A 24,550-nucleotide genomic window follows, 5' to 3' on the forward strand; every position below is an offset into this window, starting at 1 on the left:
TTTGTCGATGAAGTTGAAGCTGTCGATGTTGCTCGAGTCATCGCTTATATAGGAGTCCGCAGATGACTCGAAAGACATGTCGCTGAAGATCTTGGCGAGTTTTTCACTTGCTATAGTGCTGATGAAGCGTGGCGATGAAATCTCCTCGTCGCCTAGCTCGGTTGACGATGTTGAATCCAAAAAATCGGGATCGACCGCCGACAATCCCGACGAGATCGGAATTTCGAGACAATATGATCCTTCCTTCTCGACGCGGAAGTGGAACTTTCCAAACGTCATCTCCATAGGCTCCTCCAGATACGCATATGCATCCAAACGGGAGGGTGGGTGAGGAACAAAATCGACTAGACCAGTTTCGATCTGTGTACCTCTGTCCATCGCGTTGCTTGTAGTTGAAGAAGTCGACGATCTTGAACGTGCCATCGAGATCAGCTCCTTGATACCTCTAATCCCCACGGTCGGCCCCAATTGACAAGGGATTAACTTATCAATGCCTACGTATTGTAGAGTAGGGTTTTAGTTGGAAGTAGAGGGCAAGTAGATCTCGAAGGTTTCGGCCGAAAAGTACTCGACGATTATGAAAACTAGGGTTGCGTGAAACAATGAATCGATCCTCTCTTTGTCCCTCGACTCCCCCTTATATAGGAGGTGAAGTCGAGGGATTCATAGTACACAAGTTACAGAGTCCGAGAGGGTTTCTAACTCATCCCGTAAGATTACAAGTATGTATTTCCTAATACAACTCTAGCTTTCCTTAGTACTAACTTGGGCTTCCGAATCTTCATATTCATCGAGTCGTGGGCCTTCAGTAAACCCCGGGTACCATCTTCGGCAGGCCCATTTGGGGATGCCTATGTCACAAGGAGCATACTGTTTATTTTCCCAAGAAGATAGATAAAGTATATGAGGTTAATACAATTTCTAATTTGAGAACTATCAAAGTGAGAGTTATTGATTGTCCTATATATGAGCCTAAAGGAGGATATCAAAATATTATGATTGGATCCATATCAATACAATATAAGGTAACATGATTGATTTGAGGTTTATTTCTTCTTATGTCATGTAAAATTTATTTGGTGGCAAGACTTGATCAACCTTGTTAACAAGTACATTTTAAATGCATGGAAGAGCTAAACAACATTTCTTTATTTCTCCACACTTGTTTTACTTTCTGTAATAGTACTTGTTTTGCAAGATACTTTAGTTGTTTAAAACTTTGAAAATCTTTGTCTGCCCTGAAACAGTTATTTTAACACCCAGAAATGTGCATTTTTCGAAGTTTTCAAAAATTTACAAAAATTATACCACTGGTCCTATTTTTAAATTTGCAACCTGGGAGTGCACGGGGCTGACCAGTGGGGCACCCCAGGGCTGCACCCCATGTGCCGGCGCGGCCAGCATGGGGGGCGCGCCACCCTGTGGGGAGGGCCCCACCTGGCCCTCCACTCACTTATCCACATACCACTCCACTCTCTTCCACGGGAAAACACACCACCATTGTTCAAACCCGAGTTTCTTGCTGTTCTTGCTCGAGATTTTCGATCTCCTTGCTCAGCCCATCTTTGCTGCTGAGATTTGGGGCATTTGTTCTCCGGTATGTGACTCCTCCGATTATCCAAATAGAATTTTGTTTAGTTGAGTATATCTTGAGTATTTTGCTGCTGTAGGTGACATGTTAAGTGAGTTTGCATGCTTGTTCTAAGTTGTAGAAATTAGTTTTGATGCATGTTTAGTACTCTATCAAGTTCCTATAGTAGTCTCCCTCATTTATATGTCTCAAAATCAACTTTTATAATGATTGTTGAAAAATTTCAGAAAAGGAAAATGCATAACCACACCTTTGGAGAAGTGTTTGAGAGAGATACGGCAAGAGTGGCAAGGCCTTCAAGGGCAGCCACTCGAGTTAGGCGATCCTATGATGAGGATGTCATTGCACCTAGCTTTGAAGATGAAAAGGATAATGAGATTCCTAATGCTTCATCCTTTTCGTGCACTGACTTTTTGCATAATGCAGAGCTACTTGATGACTTCTTGTTTCTCATTAATAGTGTGGGCTTATCTACCTATATGGAAGATGAGAGTGATCAATTTTATAGGCTAACTAAAATATTTGTTGAAAGCTTTAAATTCAGCAACTCACCTTTCACACCATCAGTTAAATTTAAGATTTATGACATGCCTATGAAGTTGGGAAATTTTGTGCTGCATTGGACATTACTCCTATAGGTACAACGAAGAAGATCGAGAACCGCCCCAAAGCTTTGATGGAACTCTATCGATAAGTCACCAACGATGATGACCGTACCATTCAACGCGGCAAGATAAGGAACATTCAGCTCCCTGCCATTAGATATTACACTTACTATCTTGCTACTAGCATTCTTGGTAGGGAGAACACTAGCAACATTTCTAGTTATCATCTTGCTTTTATGGTTGCTGCACTTACTGGAAGTACACCTTATCATCTTGGTGCTCTCATTGCTCGTCGCTTAGCTAGTAAGGGACCTATTTATGGAGGAATTGTTGCCTCACGTATTGTTGCATATCTAGGTCTTTCTGTTGATCCTAGTGATGATAAATTAATTCCTATTAAGCTTGATATTGCTGCTATGAAGGGTCACCAATTTGTCACAACTAACTCTAATTTAGAAAATATTGTCTATAGAATGTTGTTTATTGACGGGGATGAGAGGGAAATCCCTTTGCCGCAGGCTGATTTGTTCAGTGTTCGCAGGAGGCTGTGGTCGCGCTCCAAGGAGGAGGTGGATGAGCAGTTGAGGATAATTGGCTTTCACCAGCAACACGACTCCGAGGACGCCGAGCTCTCCGACGGGTACACTGTCACGTATCCTGGTGCGTCCTCCAACTTGTACCAAGGATAGGATCCTCCTTCATCATATTACGGAGGTGCCACCTCATGGGCACCGTGGGATTGATCCACTTAGGCCAAAATCCTAAGCTTGGGGGGAGGTATGCTGGCATCACTCATTCATTGCATATTACAATTGCCGGTCATTTGTATATACTTGTTACGCTTCTTTTGGTTGTTTCTCTTTCGGTTATTTTTATTTCAGTAGGTTCTTATTTTAGTTTTTGAAGGTTGTTACTACTGTAGTAACCTTTACTTTTACCTTTTTATTTCATTTGTGTGCCGATGGTTGCCTCTAATATGAGGAAGATGATATTTGGGAAGTGCTGTCTAAAAAACAGATTCTGGACTGATACTAAAAAAAATCCTAAAAATATACAGAACGTTATTTTGAGCAGCCAATTTTTTTGCATGTTCCCCAGGTTATTATGTAACTTTCATTAGTTGAGCACTTTTTGAGTTGAACAACAGAAGATTTTCGAAAAAAGATAATTACTGTACTGCTGTCAAAGTTTGGCAGATTTCTGCCACTTTGCTTTTATGTGACTCTTTTAGTTTTCATTCTCTTGTTTTTGCTTTGTTTCTTTTCTAAAACACAAAAAGACCAAAAATATTTTTGTTGTTTCTCTTTATCATTTGTTTATTTGGTTTCTTGTTCCTATTTTGCTTTATTTACTATCGTTGGTTCTCTATGAGAAAAATCCAAAAATATTTTACTTTCGTTCTTGTTTCCAATTCGAAAACACCAAAAATATTTGTTGTTCTTCTTCGGTTTTGTAAAGTTTATTATGGAGTTCAGCGGTCTCCGGTGGTTGGAGCTTGGTTTTCATTTCATATTATTCAAGCCACACAAGTGAAAGGCAATAATGACGATCTACGACAAGTCGACTGTGGTGAGAGGCTGGTATGAACTCTATTTGTTTTCATTTTTGTACATATACTCATCCATGTGAGCATGATTAGTTGGTTCATGTGAGGTATATGTCATTTAATGAAAGTCTGGTAGTTCATGATCTCTCATGTTTAGCTTCAATTATTAATAATGAGTAGCATGTCATAAATATTTGCTTGCATTGTTTTATTCATAGATAGGTATGATATTGTGGTATCCTCCTCTGAATAATTCATTTGAATTGACTTGGCACATGCTCACGCATGCATATGACTGAAAAACAAAAGTCAATTAAGCCTCAATGATTTACTTTGTTTCAGAGTTCTTGTATCACTTTTATGCCTCCGTTAATTTTATTTTGTCGCAAGCATGATTATGACGGTAATTGCTCTCTTGATTGTCGCTTCCCAGTGTATTGCTAGCCTTCACTTGTACTGAGTGGGAATGCTGCTCGTGCTTCCAAACCCCTGAAAACCAAGTTATTCCAAGTGTCCACCATAAATACCTATGCATGGCATTACAAACCATTCCAAGTAAATTTTCATGTGCTACCTTTAAAACCTTCAAAGTACTTCTCAATTTGTGTCAATGTTTTATAGCTCATGAGGAAGTATGTGGTGTTTTATCTTTCAACCTTGTCATTTACTCCTGACGGACTTTCACCAATGGACTAGTGGCACATCCGCTTATCCAATAATTTTGCAAAAAGAGCTGGCAACGGGGTGCCCAGCCCCAATTAATTAACTTTCATTAATAATTCTCTTCACATATTTTGCCCTGATTTATCAGTAAGCAGCTTAATTTGCAAATAGACACTCCTCCATGGTATGTGAATGTTGGAAGGAACCCGAGGATTCGGTTAGCCATGGCTTGTGTAAGCAAAGGTTGGGAGGAGTGTCATCCATAATGAAACTAAAATACATGTGTAAACAAAAGAGAAGAGGGATGATTTACCTTGCTGGTAGAGATAACGTCCTTCATGGGAGCCGCTCTTGAAAGTATGGTTGACAAGGTAGTTAGAGTGCCCACTACCATTCGTTGACAACAACAAACACCTCTCAAAACAATTTTACTTCTGTTTTAAAAATGAAAAGCTCTAGCACATGTTAATCCATGCTTCCCTCTGCGAAGGGTCAATCTTTTACTTTTATGTTGAGTCACCATCCTTTCTTTGAGCACCTTCTTGAGAGCATAATTGTCATTCTTAGTGTAATATGTTTGTCCCAGAATATGGTTAACTGTGGTATAACTTTGATGCTTTTATCTTTGATAATCTTTACTTCTAGTCTCTCCATGAAATTCAGAGGTGCCTGGGCATTTATGTTTTGCGGTACAAATACGGGCAAGCGAGATACCACTTTATCATATCTTTTTATGAGCATTGCAATCCTGCTGATAGATATGTTTCATGATGCTTATTATTAATTTGTTGGTATATTTTTCATGATTGACATAACTATTAGATGACTTTATTTGCATTTATCTTATCATGAATTACCTAAGTACTCGTCCATATAATGAGAATATTTACATCATTTGAGCAAAGGTGTTCGTGAAAGTTCTTTTATCGCACTCAGTTGTTAACTGAATTGCTTGAGGACAAGCAAAAAGCTAAACTTGGGGGGAGTTGATACGGCCAAAACGTATCTACTTTCCCGAACACTTTTGCTATTGTTTTGCCTCTAATTTGTGTATTTTGGATACAACTAACACGGACTAACGCTGTTTTCAGCAGAATTGCCCCGGTGTCTTATTTTTGTGCGAGAAAATCAACTTTCAGGAAAATCCCCGGAAATAATTGCAATGGGCCTATTTTCACAGAAAACCTACGGAGCCAGAAGACGAGATGGAGGGGGGCCACGAGGTGCGCACACCACATGGCGGCGCGGTGGGCCCCTAGGCCGCGCCGCCATATGGGGACGCCGCCTCGGCCAGCCCCCGACGCTCCCCTCTGGACTACTTAAAGCCCTTGACCTAAAAACGCACGGGGGTTCGACCAATTTGCCAGAAGACATCCAGAACTCCGCCGCCATCGAAAACTCTATTATCGGGATCAGAAACTCCGTTCTGGCACCCTGCCGGGACGGGGAATTGGAGGAGATCATCGCCACCGACGCCTCTCCATCGACCATCCATGCTTCCCCCATCCATGTGTGAGTAAATCCCCGTTGTAGGCTGAAGGGGATGGTAGGGATTGGATGAGATTGTTCATGTAATAGCCATAAGATTATCAGGGCATGGTGCCTAGTATCCGTTGTTGGTACTTTTATGATATTGTTGCAACTTGTTATGCTTAATGCTTGTCACTAGGGCCCGAGTGTCATGATTTCAGATCTGAACATGTTATTGATTCATGATGATATTCATTGTTTTATGATCTTACCTGCAAGTTGTATACACATATTGCTGTCCGGAACCCGAGGCCCCAAAGTGACAGAAATTGGGACAACCGGAGGGGAAGGATGTGATATGAGGATCACATGTGTTCACAGAGTGTTAATGCTTTGCTCCGGTACTCTATTAAAAGGAGTACCTTAATTACCAGTAGTTTTCCTAGAGGCCCGGCTGCCACCGGCTGGTAGGACAAAAGATGTTGTGCAAGTTTCTCATTGCGAGCACGTATGACTATATACAGAACACATGCCTATGGTTATTTAGTATTTGGATACTGTTTTATTATTATTCGCAAATGCCTTGTATTGATTATTACATGAGTTATCTTATCCATGCAGCGCCCGTTCATCCATCCCTATGCCTACAGTATTTTAATCTTGCTGTTTACTATAATCACTACTGCTTTCTTTATTACACTGCTGCTTATATTTCACTACTGCTACTGCTATAAAACTGTTGCTACTGATAAACTCTTGCGAGCAAGTCTGTTTCCAGGTGCAGCTGAATTGACAACTCCGCTGTTAAGGCTTACAAATATTCTTTGGCTCCCCTTGTGTCGAATCAATAAATTGGGTTTTACTTCCCTCGAAGACTGTTGCGATCCCCTATACTTGTGGGTCATCAGTGGGACTCTCCCCTTTTCCTTGTGGGTTGGCTGGACAAGGAGGTGCATCTTCCCCCTTTGTGGGTTGGCTATTGAAATATTCCAGACGATTCTAGAACCTTCCATAAATTCACTAGATTATCCCCAAACTTGGAATATGACTTCCCATATATGAATCTTATTCTCCGGACCATTCCGGAGCTCCTCGTGATGTCCTGGATCCTATCCAAGGCTCCGAACAATATTCGGTCTCCATTTCAAATTCCATATCTACTTAAACAACATCGAACCTTAAGTGTGTCACCCTACGGTTCGTGAACTATGCAGACATGATCAAGACACTTTTCCGATCAATAACCAATAGCGGGATCTGGAGATCCATAATGTCTCCCACATATTCAACGATGACTTCGTGGATCGAAAGAACCATTAACATACGATACCGATTTCCTTATTCGCGCGATACTTTACTTATCCGAGGTTCGATCATTGGTATCTCTATACCTAGTTCAACCTCGTTACCGATAAGTACTCTTTACTCGTACCGTGAAATGAAATCACTTGTGACCTAGTCACATGCTTGCAAGCTAATTGGATGACATTCCACCGAGAGGGTCCAGAGTATATCTCTCCATCATTTGGATGGACAAATCCCACTCTTGATCCATGCGCTTCAATCCATACTTTCCGAATACTTAATGCCACCTTTATAACCACCCATTTACGAAGTAGTGTTTGATGTCATCAAAGCATCCATCCGGTGCAGGTGATTAACATGATCTCATGGTCGAAGGATTAGGTTACGATGTATCTTAAAGCTTGTAGCAAAACGAACTCAATGACTTGATCATATGCTATGCTTACTAAGGGGTCATTCACCTAATGATATGATCTTGTTATTAACAACATCCAATGTTCATGATCAGGAAATCATGATCATCTATTAATCAACTAGCTACTTTAACAAGAGTCTTACTAGGGACTCTTTTATGTTTACAAAACACACAAACATTAATGTTTCTGGTTAATACAATTATAGCATGAGATGCAAACATTTATCATAAACACAAAGATATAATAATAACCACTTTATTATTATCTATTGGATATCTCCAACAATGGTGGTCACAACCCCCCACCTACATATAAATAATTTACGATTAGAATTAAAAACCCCGACATGTGTGAAAGCTTTCCATCATGCTTCCAGTTGAAAGATGTGTTCAAGTCGCTTCTTTTCCACTTTAAAGTTAAATCAAGTGGGGAAGATGGGATCAAGCAGCAAGGTAATCATCTTTCTGCCGAAAGAAGCGCGGAATTAGAGCTAACGAAATTGAATTGTCACCGCTACAACACGTGGAAAGGAACAAGATTTCATGAAAGAATACCGCTTCCCTTGCTGCTAGCTTTCTTGCAAAAGACATATTTTTGAGTGTCTAGAGCCTGACGAGGCATATGATGTAATGGATCCTCTTCAACCATCATCCTTGCCCACTGTTCATTATGTCTTTATGTCATTCGAGCTCCTTATGAGAGACTTTGGCAACATCTAATCCTTTCTCAAAATTTGAAATCTGGCCTTGAAGGATCGACTTCGAAGAGCATGGCAACGGACCTGTATAGTTGAGAAATGGATCCAAACTCCACAAGTTAAGCGCCACACTCTTTAAGGCGAACTGTGGCTATATTTCGATCCAGTAGGCGCCGGGGCTAGATTTTTATCCTGAAGCTACCCGGTCTAGATTTAGATCTAGTAGCGACCATGAGGTATATTAGATTCTTCAAAATCGTTAGTTCATGTATAATGATAGAGAAGGCATCTCTCCTCTTAACACTCCACGTTATCTAGAGAAGACAATAAATATAAGTGGTACAATTGCATTGCTACATCTATTGTTGTTCTAGCAATTAATGCAAACTAATTAAATTTTAGTACTCCCTCTGCTCCATAAATTTTTTGAGAAAGGATTAGATGCTAGTATCATAGCTAGTATCATGCATCCTAGCCCCACCAAAAATGCTGATGTGGCAGGTAATTATGGATGAGAGAGGAGATTAGAGTATCATAGGTAGATACTGTATCATAGCGCATATCACGAGAAAAATTACTACCAAATAAATCTTGTACATAAATTTGTATTGGGATTCTATAAATCAATTAATATAGCAAAACTATAATACTAGTCTATGATACTATGCATTATGGATCTAGTATCATATAAAATATTATATACATGATACTACTATATGATACTATCCAGCCTAATATCCAGCCTGTTTGGTGTGGCTTTTGGCTTTGGCAAAAGCCACCAAAAGCACCTAAATAGGTGCTTTTTTTGGCTTTTGGATTTTGGAAGCCAAAAACAAAGATCCTATTCTTTTGGCTTCCGAAATCCAAAAGCCAAAAAAGCACCTATTTAGGTGCTTTTGGTGGCTTTTGCCAAAGCCAAAAGCCAAAAAAAGCCACACCAAACACCCCCTAAGCTGCGTAGAGAGAAGCTCGAGGTGCCGAATAATATTTTTTACTTATCTTAAAGGGTGGTTGGTGTAAGTGGAATATAAGTTAGACGAATATTGGCGACCATCGGCCGGAGGACGAAGCATCAGCAGCGGAGAAAAAAGGGCATGGCTCAAGTGCTCCTCACCGCCGGCGCCGCGCGGGCCCTAGTCGATTCCGTCGACGCCTTCCTCTTCGACTGCGATGGTCTCTTGCTCATCACCCCTCCTCTGTTTTTCGATGATTTTATCTGCAGTTTTCCTGAATATTTTCGTCTCCGCCCTTGTTCTGCTCTCACTAGCGAATTCGTGTTCCTCTGTTATTTTTCAGGGGTGATTTGGAAGGGGGACGAGCTCATCGAAGGGGTCCCCGAGACGCTGGAGTTGCTGCGGAAAATGGTATGCCGCATCGACTGTTCTGGGGACAAGAGCATCTGTCATAGTTTATCCCAATACAAAACAGCTGAGGATTTAGCACGCCAAATCAATCTTGTGCTGAGAACAAATGTTTCGTTTAGGCTAAGTTGCTAATGCCAGATATGTTTTTGGTCATGAAGCCTAGCTGGAATTTTGGATGCATCGCAAGAACCAGCCGTGCTTACCGAATTCTTATTAAAATAATTTAGTTACCTGGATTGGAAGCCTTAATTCTTGAGATTAGAAAGTAGTTTCATTACTCTCTTCATAGCACATACATGTGTGTGTGAGAGAGATCAGTCTGCTTCAGATACAACTAATTTCCATTCCATCTCTGCTTAGATTCTTTATAAGATGAAAGACATAGTTATTCTGTATGTTTGTGCTCTGCACTTTTTTGCTCTGGTCCTTGCAGAAGTATACAAGTATATTGACATATTGTATAATAATAGTAATTATATATATGAAGTAGAAATAGAAGAGTAGTAGAAGAAAGATAGACAAAGAAGGGGAAGGATGTTTGGCTGTCTAGAAAGATAGAAATTTCATCTTTTTTTCTACCCATTTAACACCTTTTCTCCACTTGTACCTATTGTATTTTTCCTGAACTTCACACAAGGAAATTCACACTTATCACTAATCTGACAATGCTGAGAATTTTGCTGTACAGCCGATGATCAAGCTTCCCTGTATGCATCAGATATTAGTAACCTTCTAGATTCTAAACTAATAAGATAAATTATCCACACCTGATTATTGACAGTGTGTTGCTTTAACATCTGGCTTCTCTCTATTTTCTTCCAGTATGCTAGTTGAGGAACAGCGTTACACCCATCTTTAACCAAACCAAGACATAATCTTCATGGCTATTATTTAATGCATTCACACAGTTCATCACGTATAAACACTACTGCTGTATCTAGATTAATTTTTAAATACACCACTATATAAACATTAAGTAATTATGCTATTGTTTGTGTTCACTTGGTGCAGGGCAAGAAATTAGTTTTTGTAACAAACAATTCTAGGAAGTCAAGAAGGCAATATTCAAAGAAATTCAAGTCACTTGGCCTTGATGTTACTGAGGTGGTTTTAATACAACTATATTCCCGTGATCAGAGTTTCTTGTACTGTATTGATCTGTTATCTTCTCTGTAGGAAGAGATTTTTACATCATCATTTGCAGCAGCCATGTTCTTGAAATTAAATAATTTCTCTCCAGAAAAGAAGGTATCATGAAAAATTTCTCAACTAAACTTACTTCTGTTTAGTTAATTTTCTCTTCGTCATTTCTGCATTATATAATTTATTTAGTATATTCTGTGTGATTGGTACTCCTATGTCCCACAGCAGATGTTTTGGGCATAGATGTAACCTCGAACTTGCAACTTGAACTGTTAGCTTTTGCATGAATATGGTAGAGAAATATGTGAAATGATCGGGACTAATCTAATGATGGTGTTTCCATCTTACCAATCTAAATATAATTTATTTGTTAGTGGGATTGGCACTGTATGGTAGGCCTGGGACTGGGAGATACACGAAAATGAGCACTTACTTAAGCTGATAGCTCTTCCTTTGTACAACAAGAATATTGTGCATATTTTACCTATGGTTCTATGAAAAATATCAGTTTACATCTGACGTTTACTATCCTCCATGTAAATAAAAGATTGAGGTTTCCTTTACCCTTTACAGGCAGTCTATAGCTCTTGACTACATCTGGTTTAATTGATAATGTATCCCGATCTTATACAATTAAGAGTTGATATCCATTTTGTGAGGTTTCCATAACAATTTTGACAAGAACGTCATTTATCACAGCAAAAAATTAAAGAAGCTTCACCAAATTCATTGTTTGGTCCAACCCTATCCAGTATAGTGAACTGAGTTCCGCTTGGACTTATAGTTCATCGCACTATTTCCTTGTGTTTTTGATATATTTTTTTATCTGATACCTGTCTTCACGTATGCAGGAATTTTACTTAAGCTGCTACTTATTCTATGTTCTTTGCTGCAAAGTGTTTATTCGCGAATTCTATGCCTTGCTTTCCACGAATAAATTACTGATCACTGCTGAAAATTCATCTTGAAGGTTTATGTTGTTGGTGAGGATGGCATTTTGGACGAGCTCAAGCTAGCTGGTTTTGAATGTTTTGGTGGTCCGGTATGTATGACATGCTTAGTCTTCCCCCAGTTACATGCTCCCTGGCCATCTATTTTCCATTTACATCCATTGGCAAGTTTGTGGGTGGTGGTCCCCTAGTTTCACTATGATCTTCTGTTTTTCTTGATAAACCTAAGGAATGCTAGTTATTCAAAGTTTAATGCAACTTCTCAATGTTGTTTGTATCTTGAGCTTCTTTACTGAATTAAGGATGCTTTAACGTAACTTCCAATATTTTTAATGTTTTCACGTGTGACTGTTTCCTACACATTGACGCATAGTAATTCTCTATTTTTTATGGCATAAATATATTGTGAAAAAAGAGAGTAGAAATATAATTCCGTGTTGCATGTGATATTTGCTAACTGATTGGCCACTTTAAGGGACGCCCCTTACTGCGGTTTGCATATCAAAATCAACAGTTATTTTGGATGAGCCACCTAGTTTCTGTGAAATAAAGTAGAACAAAGCTGTCACAGATCATGTACTCCCTCTGTTCCATATTAGTTGTCACTGATTTAGTACAGCAACAACTAATATGGAACGGAGGAAGTAGTTTATAACAGCCACAGTTGGACAACATTCCAAGCAATGGAAAGAGTAGTGTTCCAAATCATTCAACCAATCAAAACAACGGTGCTGTGGTATTTTTAATTCCTCATATCCATCACAAATCATAATGGGTGCATGCTGAATGCTTCAAAGCAGGATTTTCTCTTCCAGAGATATATTACCTTTGTTTTACCTTCCATTCAACTAATGGTGTTTTCTGCAGGAGGATGGCAAGAAAAGCATAATGTTAGAAGCGAACTTCTACTTTGACCATGACAAAAGTGTAATGTCAAACCTGCTTATCGAATTTAATCTCTTGACCAACTTCAGTTCAAAATAAAACCATTGTGGTCCATGATAAATGAAATATCTCTTTCAGGTTGGAGCTGTCATTGTTGGACTTGATCAGTACTTCAACTATTACAAAATGCAGTGAGACCTCTTATCTTGTTAAATCTTATCTTTGTTGCTTTTTTAGTAGATCAATCTTGTTATGAGGGATAGCTGTAAATCTTGTTATTTTTCATGGCACTTGCAAGGCCTCTAATTTTATAGTAGATTTTGCTTTTACACCTCTCTTCTGATAAAATGCAAAAGAAATGAACTATATTTAGTCCCATTAGGGCCACATTCTTTCTTTTTTGCAAAGCAGATCAATCATGTTATGAGGGACAGCTGCAAGTTTGTTATTTTTCATGCCAATTGCAAGGGCTCTAATCCTTATAAAGTTTTACCGCGGCACCTCACTTCTGGTAAAATGAAAAAGAATAAACTATATTCAACCCCATTAGGGTCATGATCTTTATCTTCCCCTTATATTTCCTTGTGTGTTGGATACACCAATGTTGTCCTATGCAACCAATAGTTCAGGTTTCCATCCTCCATTTATTTGGGATACTGCATGTATATATGAACCAGAGGCCTACTTTCACAAGTTCTGTAGTTTTTGGTGCCTTTTCTCCCTGGAGCTAGTAGTTTCTAATTCCTTTAATCCAGTTTTTTTTTTTTTTAATTTGCTGCCTTTCACTTGCAGTTTGTCACTTCAAAAGTTTCAATTTTATTGTACCCTAACCAAACAATTCTTGATAAATGTTTTTATCCACCTTGTTCTCAAAGCTCCGGTTTGCCATTATTGTTGGCAAGAGGAAACCTAAAGATTAGATTTAAAATTTCTATTCTCCAAGTCGCAAAATCATGTTTTTCTGTAAATTTCAAACATAATGATGTTCTTGCAGGTACGCAAGCTTGTGTATTCGTGAGAATCCAGGCTGCCTTTTCATTGCGACCAATCGTGATCCTACTGGACATATGACGTCCGCCCAAGAATGGCCAGGTGCTGCTGTTCGGAAATGTTAACTATATGCTTCTTGTGCTTCTTTACGTACTGCTTCGTTTCCTGATTACATATGGTTACAGGAGCTGGAACTATGGTTGCTGCAGTAAGTTGCTCGGTGCAAAAAGAGCCCATTGTTGTTGGAAAACCTTCAAGCTTTTTGATGGACTTCCTGTTGAAAAGGTTTGCAAAGTGCACACATAATAAAAATAACATTTGTTTATCGCCAAAAAATGTATTATTAAATAGGGAAATTATGAAAGCATCTATGAGATTATTTTTATGTACATTGGCTGTAGACAAGTACTGCCTGCATTCTAAAATGTAATGCGCCTACACATCTCATGATTAAGTTTGACCAACAAGTAGACAAATAATTCCTGACAAAATAGACTAATAAAAAAATGTGAGTTATGTGACACAAAAATTGTATCATTGGATTTTTGTTCAAAAGTATTTTCCAGTGTTGTCACTCTTATAGTTGGTCAAACTTAAATCTTGGGACATGTTGGTGACTTGCATTTTGGAATGGAGGGAGTAGGTAATCCTGACACATTTAGATAAATAAATCCATGTAAGCTAATGAGTTGACACAAGAAATCGCCCAAACATCTCTCGATCGAGAATTTCGCCCATACTGTTCAGAGCTCATGCAATCCGTCGACTGATAAATATACATGAATGGAGAGGTTTACATGAGCTCATATGTAACCTTAGTGTACTTAAAAACATTTAAAAGTGTTTGGTATGTTGAAACAATATGAGTTCCAAAACATTTATAGAATTTTAATTCACAACAACCGAAGTTTACATATGAGTTCATGTCACCCTCTGTATTATCCCAAACTCCTTTTCAATGGATTGCATGAGCTCCAAAGTGCCTCAAAGACATTCGGACAGTTACATGGATTTATTTCTCCCGAGGAGGAGGGAGGTTTAGGTCATCAGCTCACCGCATCTCTTCATTCTTGTCAGTTCATAGCAGTGCATGAGCTTTCTGAATTTTTTCCTTGATACAATGAGCTTCATAATTTTCTGAAGTATTCATCTTCTTGATTTATTAAGTGTTTCAACCTCATTACATTTGGACAGCACAGTAATTAGAATAAAACAAAAAAGGAAATAGTATTATTTTATATCTGTCCAATCGTTCCCCCATGCATATCCTCATCTTGCTGAACATTTCTGTGTGCGAGAGCAGTGATATGATGGCATAACAGTTACGCTCTTTTATATCGATTTATCAATAGTTCTGTTTTTTTTTCCGATATGGGAGCATCGCCCCAGCCTCTGCATCAATAGATGCACACGGCTATCTTTATTAAACCATAAGTACGGTAAAAGTTTACAAAAAAAATTCAAGATTACACTCATGGGAAAGCTAAGGTCGACACATGAATCAACCAAAGGAAAATGCAACACAAAGACAGCCTATCCATTTGCTAATCTATTAGTGTGTCGCCATCCAGTAGCCCGGAAAAAGAAGTCCTGAGCAACCACTAGCATCCGGTTGCATCCAGTAACCATACCCTCCCGGTGTTCCAAAGGGAGAAGGAAAACTCATTGTTGAATCCAATGAGCAGCGTGTCGGATAACCTGCAAAAAATTAGTTCCATTTTTTTTATTAAAGATAATGTCATTCCTAGTCCTCCAAATGGACCAGCATAAAGCGGGAACACCCACGCGGATTTTGTGTTTATCCTCCTTACGTACACCATTAAGCCATTTACCAAACATATTAGTAACATTAGCTGGTGGAGGGATATTGTAAGTGAGATACACCATACGCCAAATAATTTTTGTAAAGGGACAATGAAGAAACAAATGATTAACAGTTTCAGTGGAATCACAAAAACAACATTTTTGACACCCATTCCACTTCCTTCTAGCTAGATTATCCTTAGTAAGAAGCACTTTGTTACTAAGGAACCACATAAATTTTTTAATTTTCAGCGGGATCTTTAATTTCCACAAATATTTACAAAGGAAAATAGTATCAAAAGTTCTGTTTAGATTGTACCCTGAAGTCCTCGTTTTATACTGCTGCAGCTACAATTTGGAAACGTCGAGAATGTGCATGGTAGGGGATAGACTAGACACAGACATACTATTTGGCCAGAATACTGGATGCAAGACACTCCTTGTTATGTCCGGTAAGAAACATCTGCTCCTTTTCTCATGTTCTGGACAGTCTCTTCCTGTGTTCAGTCAAACGATCAAATTAACCTGGATTTATGTCACAATTGCAGGGGTGACTACCTTACCTGAACTCCAGAGTGCTTCAAATACCATCCATCCAGATATTTACACAAACTCCGTGCATGATCTCGTTCAGTTACTGGAGCCATAATCTTCAAGACTTTGGTAGTTGACATTGCAGATGCAGCTCTAGTCCTCAATACCAACCACATTGCCAGCAACAATCTCAAGGACCCTTTGAATAACGCCTAACAAAAAATTTCACAAACATTCTATGTGATCCTGTCGGGTTATTTCGACAACAATCTATTCTTTGGGTAGCTGTTTGGTAGCAACCCTGGCCTGTAACCGTGTACCACATCAAGTCAATTTAAGCCATTCCATTTACAAGTCAATTTCACAACAACATATTTTTTATATTATGTCATTGCTAAAGCTTTTAATCCCTGTAATACAGGGCAACTTCTGAATTTTTGAAGTTGTACATGCCATTGGACAATATTTGCAAGTCTTCGACTGACATTGTTATCTGTTGACATGCTTAATTAAATTTGGCTTATAATGTTCAGAGTGCCACATGATTAAGTTGTTGGCAACTAAGTGCAGTTTTAGCCCATCTTATGATAAGCAATTTAATATGCAGCTCTTAAGTTACTACAAAATGAAGTAACTCTTGATGACTACCATATTTTCTCGGTGGATTTGGAACGGATCGTATAATGACCAATTCCGGATTTGCTAACCAAGAAATCAGTGACGATTTGCTAACAACCAACTGCGTTTTGTCAACACAACATCTCTATGGGAAGTGACCACGTCAACATATTTTGTGGGTTTTCAGTCAATTTCTTTTGTCCCGTTGAATCTAAGATGTATATCCTAGATATCACCACTATGTTGTAGATGATCGCACCATCTCGCTCATGTGCCACATTTGCCCACGCTGGACATAGCAATACTAGACTCTCTTTTCTTTCCTACCCATAGTTACTTTTGACGTCTCACCATCAGTTGGCATTGTCTCCTCTGCGACATATTTGACACCAGTGGCAACTAAAAACCCTAATTGAAGGGAAACAGAGGGCAATTTGTGCAAGAAACTTGTAACGAAGGACACACACACATTCAACTATGGGAGATTCAGTCGAATCGTGAACATTGTCACTTACACATCGCATAGCGTTCTCAGAGTGTCTAAGGGCCAATATGAAACAAAAAAGGTTAGCAAAATTTACATCCCTTTTGAAATTTGAGAAGGGTACACCCAAGTCTACAAAACCATAATAACCAAATAACACATATATCTAAGATGCTTTGTGAAAATTAGTGAACTTAAGATGAATAATGTACTACATTCCTCTTCTAAATCCAAAATATATCCCATGCATTTACATCCGAACATCATAGTCATAGACATGCTGCCCGGCATGATGAATTTGCTCTCATGCATCCCACCGCTCGATCGCTAAACCACCACGATCCTCCTCTTGAATACCGTTGTCCTAGGTGTTCTAGACATCTAATGACATTCTTGATGTTCAAAAAGGATAGTGGCACATATGAGGGCATTTGGCGGAATCTTTGTTTCTTTCCGGAGATGTTTGGCTATATTAGCAAGGGAAGTAGCTATGGGCTCACAAATCTCTAATCCATGAGAACTTCGGTTGAAAGTCAAGGCAAAAATCTTGATTATACATCTTACATACTATTTTCATAATGTTCTATGGTCCAATAAGAAATATAATTTGGAGCCATACAAAAAATCGAGTTTACGAGAATGGTCTACAAAAGTAGGCATTTGACATTGAGAATGACGTAAATTGTTTCTGAAAACGCTTATAATATGTTGGCATATATATTGGTTGATTCTGTCCTGCACTGTAAGGGTATATTGCCCCTATGTGTGGTTTTGGTAATTAGTGACAACATCTATGGACTAATATTTTCATTGAGTTTGTATGAAGGAATATTCCATAGGTACTACTTGTAGTCCATGTGTTGGATTCAAGTATGGATGCCATAAAGATAAAGATATACCTTGTGTATTGGCATCAAGATCATCGATTTGAAGATATATATGTGATATGATCAAGAAGAAGAAATGAAGATGGAGTTCTTATGTGGAACTCAATATTAGCCCTCTAGCTTATGTGATAAGCAATGAATGATCAAGATTTTGAGTGCTTGATTCCAAGTGAAGAATTCAAGTTATGGCTCTAAGTCGGTGTCATGATAGTCTCATAAGTTGAGCTATGGTTGACTAAGATTTAGAGCATGCAAGCAAATGAAGAATTCTATAGTATGATAGAGCATGAGAAGATACAAGGTTGACCAATACAAAGAGTGAAGAATAGATTCAAGTTTGGTCAACACATGAAGCATGAAGAATGTGCCACGAGAAGTCATGTGGTATGGTAAGCCGTGTCAATTATGCTTTATGAACTAACCCATCATATATGTTCCCTTGCATTGTCTATGTGGGTTAGGTATCTTTCCATGGGCATGCATCAAAATGGAGATATCATATAACCCATGAGAGGATGACGTCAAGTGGTGATCGTCATCAAGGTTGAGTTGGGAAAGTTCAAGATTGAGCATCTCAAGAGGATCATATGCTTGAAGCTTGCCGTCCATTTTGGTGATAATTGACATGTGAAGATGTGCATCAATGGAGCTTTCCCATCATGGTGTATGGGGGAGCATTTGTGAGTCTTCACCAAGCAACAATGATCAAGTGAGGCATTCCGGCTTGAGTGGAGATTGAAGAGCTATCATCGAGATCAAGCGGGATGCGCAAGGCAAAGGTATGGCCTTGCTAGGTTTTCCTTTTACCGGTCTCAAGGTGGTTGTTCGGAGACCGGATTATAGGATAGATAGCCGCACTATCAAGAGGGGCTTTCGGTTGGGTAACTTGATCGCATCGTCTTAGGGAGCTCAATCCTTTGCATAGTTTTCATATCCCTATTGCTTCTTGGTGTTTCTCTGTGAGAGGTTCTTGACCTTGTTGCTAGCTTTACAACAAGCCCAAAGTTCATCGAAAACGGAATCCGCATGCATCTTCTATTGCGTTTTCGAGTTTGGACGTCTTCACCGTTTCTTGACGGTGGGAGACTCCCTCTCTAAAATCATCTAAAATATTCTATGAGGAGACTCCATATTTCCAGTTTTTGTTGGGTTCTATTTGTCGCTATCTTTCCAACAAAATTGGTTTCATGTCAATCGGAGTTCGGGAGCATTTTCTGTTTAAAATGAAGAAAAGCTGTTCTGCCCCTGGCCGGTCTATGGTCCGGTCGGACCGGCCGTGGCACCGGGTGGTCCGGTTCCGACCGGCCACTGGACCGGTGCCAACCGGGCACTGTCCAGGGCCCTTTTCCCGTCATCCGGTTGCTGCCCGGTCGGTGGCCCAGTTTGGACCGATCGTTCCGGTCACAGTCTCGGTCGGACCGGGCCCTGCGCCGGACCGCCCGGTCCCAGGCCCGGTTGACCGTATTCCTCGAAGCCTTACCTTCCCCAACGGTTATTTTCTCCCTTGGGCTATAAATAGCCCTTCTTCCACCTTGGGCTGTTAAGTTCTTCCACTCTCTCTCCTCCATTGTTGCCTTTGAAGAACTTGCCCTATCTCTTGATTCCCCCCATGATTCTTGCTCATTCTTGAGGGATCTAAGAGAGGAGATCTAGATCTACAATCCCCACCAATCCATCTCTCCTCTAAGTGAGGGAACCCTTTGGATCTAGATCTTAGAGTCATTTGTTGATTTCCTCTTTGTTCTTCCCCTCTAATCTCATCCTAGCATTTGTTGCTTTGGTGGGATTTGAGTGTGAAGGATTTGAATACCTCTAGTGTTCTTGCTTTGCATCATTGCATAGTGTTGAGCTCTCTGATACGTCTCTATTTGTCAATTGCCCGACTGTAATTTGTTCACCCAACATGCTATTTATCTTATGGGAGAGACACCTCTAGTGAACTGTGGACCCCGGTCCATTCTTTTACATCGAATACAATCTATCGCAATACTTGTTCTACTGTTTTCTCGCAAACAATCATCATCCACACTATACATCTAATCCTTTGTTACAGACAAGCCGGTGAGATTGACAACCTCACTCGTTTCGTTGGGGCAAAGTACTTTGGTTGTGTTGTGCAGGTTCCACGTTGGCGCCGGAATCTCCGGTGTTGCGCCGCACTACATCCCGCCGCCATCAACCTTCAACGTGCTTCTTGGCTCCTCCTGGTTCGATAAACCTTGGTTTCTTTCTGAGGGAAAACTTGCCGCTGTACGCATCACACCTTCCTCTTGGGGTTCCCAACGGACGCGTGCTGTACGCGTATCACTCTCCACCACGATTAGTTCGAGTGAGAGACCGTGAGCTTGTTACTCTTGGAGGGAGACCTCCTAGTTGGCTTGGTTGGTGTCCCGGTGATCTCTTCGTGGAAGATTGTGAAGGGGCCCGGGCTTCTCCTTCGTGGAGCTTGTGAAGTGGTTGTGGAGCTTGCCATCTCCGGAGTGGAGGAAAAGCTAATCATAAGGGAAGGGCCATTATCCTTCGTGGGTGTGGCTCGGAGAATAGGGTGAGCCTTCGTGGCGTTGGAGAATCCTTCGTGGGACCTCTACTCCTCCAAACGTGACGTACCTTCTTGCAAAGGAAGGGAACACGGGAATACATCCTCGTCTCCGCGTGCCTCGGTTATTTCTATACCCAAGCTCTCTTTCCTTGTGATAGCCATCGTGCTTGAAGTACATATATCTTGCCATCACTTGTGCTACATATATCTTGTGCCTAGCTCTAGTTGTTATTGTTACACTTAGTTGAGCTTAGCATATTTAGGGTTTGTGCTTGTAATCCAAATGTTAGTTTAATTCCGCATTCTTACAAGACAAATCCGTAAGAGTTTTTAATTGCCTATTCACCCCCCTCTAGGCGACATCTCGATCTTTCATGCACTTTGCTTTCCTCCCGAGTGCCCTACATTTTTCTTTCTTTCTCACATGCCGCCTTTTCTCACCAAATGAAGTGTGCCTTGCGCAACGCCATCCAGCCGCCGCCACACATCCATATCTCGAGCGTTGTAGCGGAGTTTTTATCATGTCAGCATAGATGCTCTCGTGGAACTCCAGTCTCCAGTCCTTTGCTCTCGTAGCTCATGGAAGATGGTAGGGTTGAAGGGATTGTTTTGGGGTCGTCGGATCTGGTGAGCGCATCGGCTAGCTTGAGATTAGTGATGTCGGAGGTTCGTAATTTTTTTTATTTTCTCGATGTTGCAAAGGTTGTTGAGACATGTTGCATGTGGGTATTAGTTTTGTTGAATACTCCTTACAGTTTACAGTCTAGAAAAAATGAGATAAGACACTGTTGCATTTATTAGTACTTAGATATGTGAAAAACCAATCTGAGCTACATTAAAAATAACAACGTCCAATAAAGAGAGCAAAACCACTTTGTTTTTGCGTGTTGTTGTTGACTAAAAACTAGAATGTAGATTATTTTCTGATGTTTTGAGGCTAGAATGTAGAATATTTCAGAATAGAGGGAGTACACATTCTCCAATGCCACATTTTTTGTTGCAAAGGGTGACACACTTTTAAAAATGTCGATGCAACAAAATGAGGATCTGTTGTACACATTTTTTTCGCGACAAGGGTGTGCTCGATATGTTGCAATCCTTTTCAAAAGTTTCAGAGATCACAAGAAAAAATGTTGCATCCGAGAAACAGAGATGTTGAGCTTAGGGAGGTTCTATTGGGTTGATTGAACGCGCCAGATTTATCCAATCAAGTTGATTGGACGAGACCGACCCTCAGAATCAGCCATGAGATGCGTAGCATTGGCCATTGTTGTTTAACATGCATGTAAAATAGTAGTATTGAACTTTGAAAGTTATGGATACATATGATTAAGTGTAAACCATAAAACGGAGGTAAATCTTGCTCTTTACAAATAAATCAAGAAATAATGACCATCTAAAATAAATTCCGCGACAAGTAATTTGGCACGGAGTGAGTATGTAACTTTAACAAATTTCCGTCATGTGCAGCACGTATATAGATTCACACTGCACGCGTCATCATAATTCATTCGAAAAAATGTTTTTGTTTTCTTTAAACGAAGTTCATTCTGAAATCATTTCGAGAAACTTCAAATCTAGAGGTGGGCGAAATCACCCGTGGAGCGGGGAGGGGAACCATCACTCCCAGTCCAGTCGTACCACTGATCCTCTTCCTTTCACATCGCAGCCAGATCGGGGCGTGCCTGTCAGAACCTGCTCCCTCTCCGGAACCCTCCTCGTCTTCTTCACCCCGTCCTCCGCCTGTCCGCCACCACCACCACCACCGCCCGCCGCGCCGCCGCCAATGGCGCGGAAAGCTGGGAAGAAGAAAGGCGGAAGCAAACCCAAACCCAAAAACAGAACAAAAACCCCACCTTCCTCTACCTCGCCCACCTCGATTCCCCCGCCACGGCCGGAAGAGCCCAAGCCGACGCCGGAGGCGATCGACGTCCTCAACGGGGCCGTCCTCCGCAACGTCCTCCGCCGCCTCCCCCTCGTCGACCTCCTCCGCGCCGCCCTCGCCTGCCACCGCTGGCGCCGCGTGGCCGCCCGCTGCCTGCCCCGCGCGCCGCCCCTCCTCGGCTACTTCTTCCACCCCGTCCAACCCCCGCCCCACCCGCCCACCAAGGCCACCGACCGAGCCCACCACGACGCCGTGTTCGCGCCCCTCGGCGCCTCCTCCCCGCTCCACTGCCTCAGCTTCGCCCCGGACGCCTCCCGCTACAAGCTCTACGACTGCCACCAGGGCCTCCTGCTCCTCGAACCCACCGCGCCGCCCCAAAAGGGCGCCCTCCCGCGCCTCCTCGTCGCCGACCCGGCCACGCGCCGCCACGCGCTGCTCCCGCCGCCGCCGCGCCGCGCGGTGCCCGACGACCGCCGCTGGCGCCCCTCCAGGCACTACGTCGGCTCCGCGCTCCTCTCCCGCGCGCACCCGAGCAGGCTCCGCTTCGAGGCCGTCTGCTTCGCCGTCGAGGAGGACGGGCGCCCGCGCGCCTGGGTCGCGTCCGTCGACGACGGCGGCCAGTGCCGCTGGCGCGCGCTGCCGCGGGACGCGGCCGTCCAGGTCGACTTCGACCCCAAGCTGATCAAGGCCCGCTGCGTGCACGCCGCCGGCAGCCTCTACTGGCACATCTGCAACTCCGGCCGCGTGCTGGCGCTGGACGCTGCCACGCTGCGCTTCTCCTACCTGCTCGCGCCGGCCGTGCTGGGGGACCGTTTCGGCAAGTACCGCGTCGGGGAGACGCCTGACGACGGGCGGCTCTGCATTGCGACCGTGGAGAACCAGGTGATGCAGCTCTGGGTGCGCGGGGAGACGAGTTCCAGCGACAATGGGTGGCATCTGGAGAAGGAGATGAATCTTCACAAGGTGTATGACACGGTGCCGGGCCTGCCCAGGGACGCGAGGGCCAGGATGGCCAGCATCTGGATCACTGACATCGACGCCGGGCGCACGGGGAAGATATTCATACAGATGTCGGGCTACGGGCGCTACTCCTTCGATCTCAAGACTCGCAAGCTGGAGCGCCTGCTGATGAAAGGTGGCATGGAGTACGGCGACCCCATCTACCCCTATTTGCTGGCTTGGCCGCCTGCGTTCCTTGCTCAGGCGTAATGGCTTGACCACTTTCTTCGGTATATCTTCCTTCCCTCCTCATGCCATTTTTTTTTTGCGCGCCAAAAAACTTGCTAGGCTAATAGTGTCAGAAGCACTAGTGTGTGTACCCATTGGTTTTATGATTTGTAATTAATGTTCTAAGGGTTTAATCAAATATGCTTGTCTCATGGGAGATTTTCAATCCACATGTTTTTATTTCAAAATATAGCCACCCTTTCTATGATTATCATTGCCAATATCGAAGAAGAAACTGCGAATCGGGGATTGGCCAGTGCTAAGCATTTGAGTTCCTTTAACACTGGTTGAGTAGACCCTTTCCTTCTACAATGCCCTTGGCTATGGCAATTGAACAATCTCTTCTTAAATAATGGAAATGGCAAGTCTTTCTGCCTTGTTAAAAAAAATGATTTATGCTTTTGCACAATGCAGCAAGCAATGAGAAGTTACTATTCCAAAATATAAGTTTGGTGTAACAGTTCTTATCTTACCACACTGTCCTTCTCACTTCTTGTTGGTTGGCAATAATTTATGCTGGTGGTAGAAGAGCTAATCACATGTTTTGATCATCCTATTCTGATCGCTTTCCGAATCTTGCCTGTTACAGCGTCGTATTTATGTGTGAGATTTTGAAGCACTTTATGTGTAAGATTTAGCTATTCATGTTTACATTAATTTTGAAGCACTTTATGTGTAAGATTTAGCTATTCATGTTTACATTAATTTTGAAGCACTTTATGTGTGAGATTTGATTGCATCCTGGCATGATATCCCTTTTATTATGATCCCTTCAAGTGACTTCCATAGCACATGTTTATGTTTTGTTTAGCACGTGGGAAGCGAAGTTTGCAGCAATGCCACCATAATGCTCATTTGTTTACCTTCACAACTTCTTTTGGATTGTATTGAGCTTTAGCACTCATTCCACTTGTTCTTGTTTTATGTTTCTCATAGATAACTTTTAGT

At 41.5% G+C, this 24,550-nt stretch overlaps 2 protein-coding genes across 2 annotated transcripts; both read left to right on the forward strand.

Moving 5' to 3' along the window:
• Positions 1-9,311: 9,311 nt before the first annotated feature.
• On the forward strand, positions 9,312-16,321 carry LOC124653929 (phosphoglycolate phosphatase 2-like). The gene is made up of 11 exons (XM_047192987.1): positions 9,312-9,466; positions 9,590-9,657; positions 10,669-10,761; positions 10,834-10,905; positions 11,771-11,842; positions 12,618-12,677; positions 12,774-12,826; positions 13,630-13,727; positions 13,811-13,910; positions 15,777-15,880; positions 15,977-16,321. Exons 1-11 carry the CDS (start codon positions 9,388-9,390, stop codon positions 16,075-16,077), a joined length of 900 nt encoding a protein of 299 aa, XP_047048943.1. The 5' UTR covers positions 9,312-9,387; the 3' UTR covers positions 16,078-16,321.
• Positions 16,322-22,276: 5,955 nt separating this feature from the next.
• On the forward strand, positions 22,277-23,584 carry LOC124653407. The gene has a single exon (XM_047192471.1). The coding sequence runs from the start codon at positions 22,277-22,279 to the stop codon at positions 23,582-23,584; it is 1,308 nt and encodes a 435-aa protein (XP_047048427.1).
• Positions 23,585-24,550: the final 966 nt, after the last annotated feature.

This window comes from Lolium rigidum, chromosome 5 (genome assembly GCF_022539505.1).
Source record: "Lolium rigidum isolate FL_2022 chromosome 5, APGP_CSIRO_Lrig_0.1, whole genome shotgun sequence".
Taxonomy (NCBI): Eukaryota; Viridiplantae; Streptophyta; class Magnoliopsida; order Poales; family Poaceae; genus Lolium; species Lolium rigidum.

Excerpts from the sequence above, each read along its gene's own strand:
- LOC124653407 (XM_047192471.1), top strand. The coding sequence starts at position 22,277 with ATGGCGCGGAAAGCTGGGAAGAAGAAAGGCGGAAGCAAACCCAAACCC.
- LOC124653929 (XM_047192987.1), top strand. The coding sequence starts at position 9,388 with ATGGCTCAAGTGCTCCTCACCGCCGGCGCCGCGCGGGCCCTAGTCGAT. Across the intron at positions 12,678-12,773 it reads ACTTTGACCATGACAAAAGT|GTTGGAGCTGTCATTGTTGG; the intron begins GTAATGTCAAAC and ends TATCTCTTTCAG. Across the intron at positions 13,911-15,776 it reads ATGGACTTCCTGTTGAAAAG|CTACAATTTGGAAACGTCGA; the intron begins GTTTGCAAAGTG and ends ATACTGCTGCAG.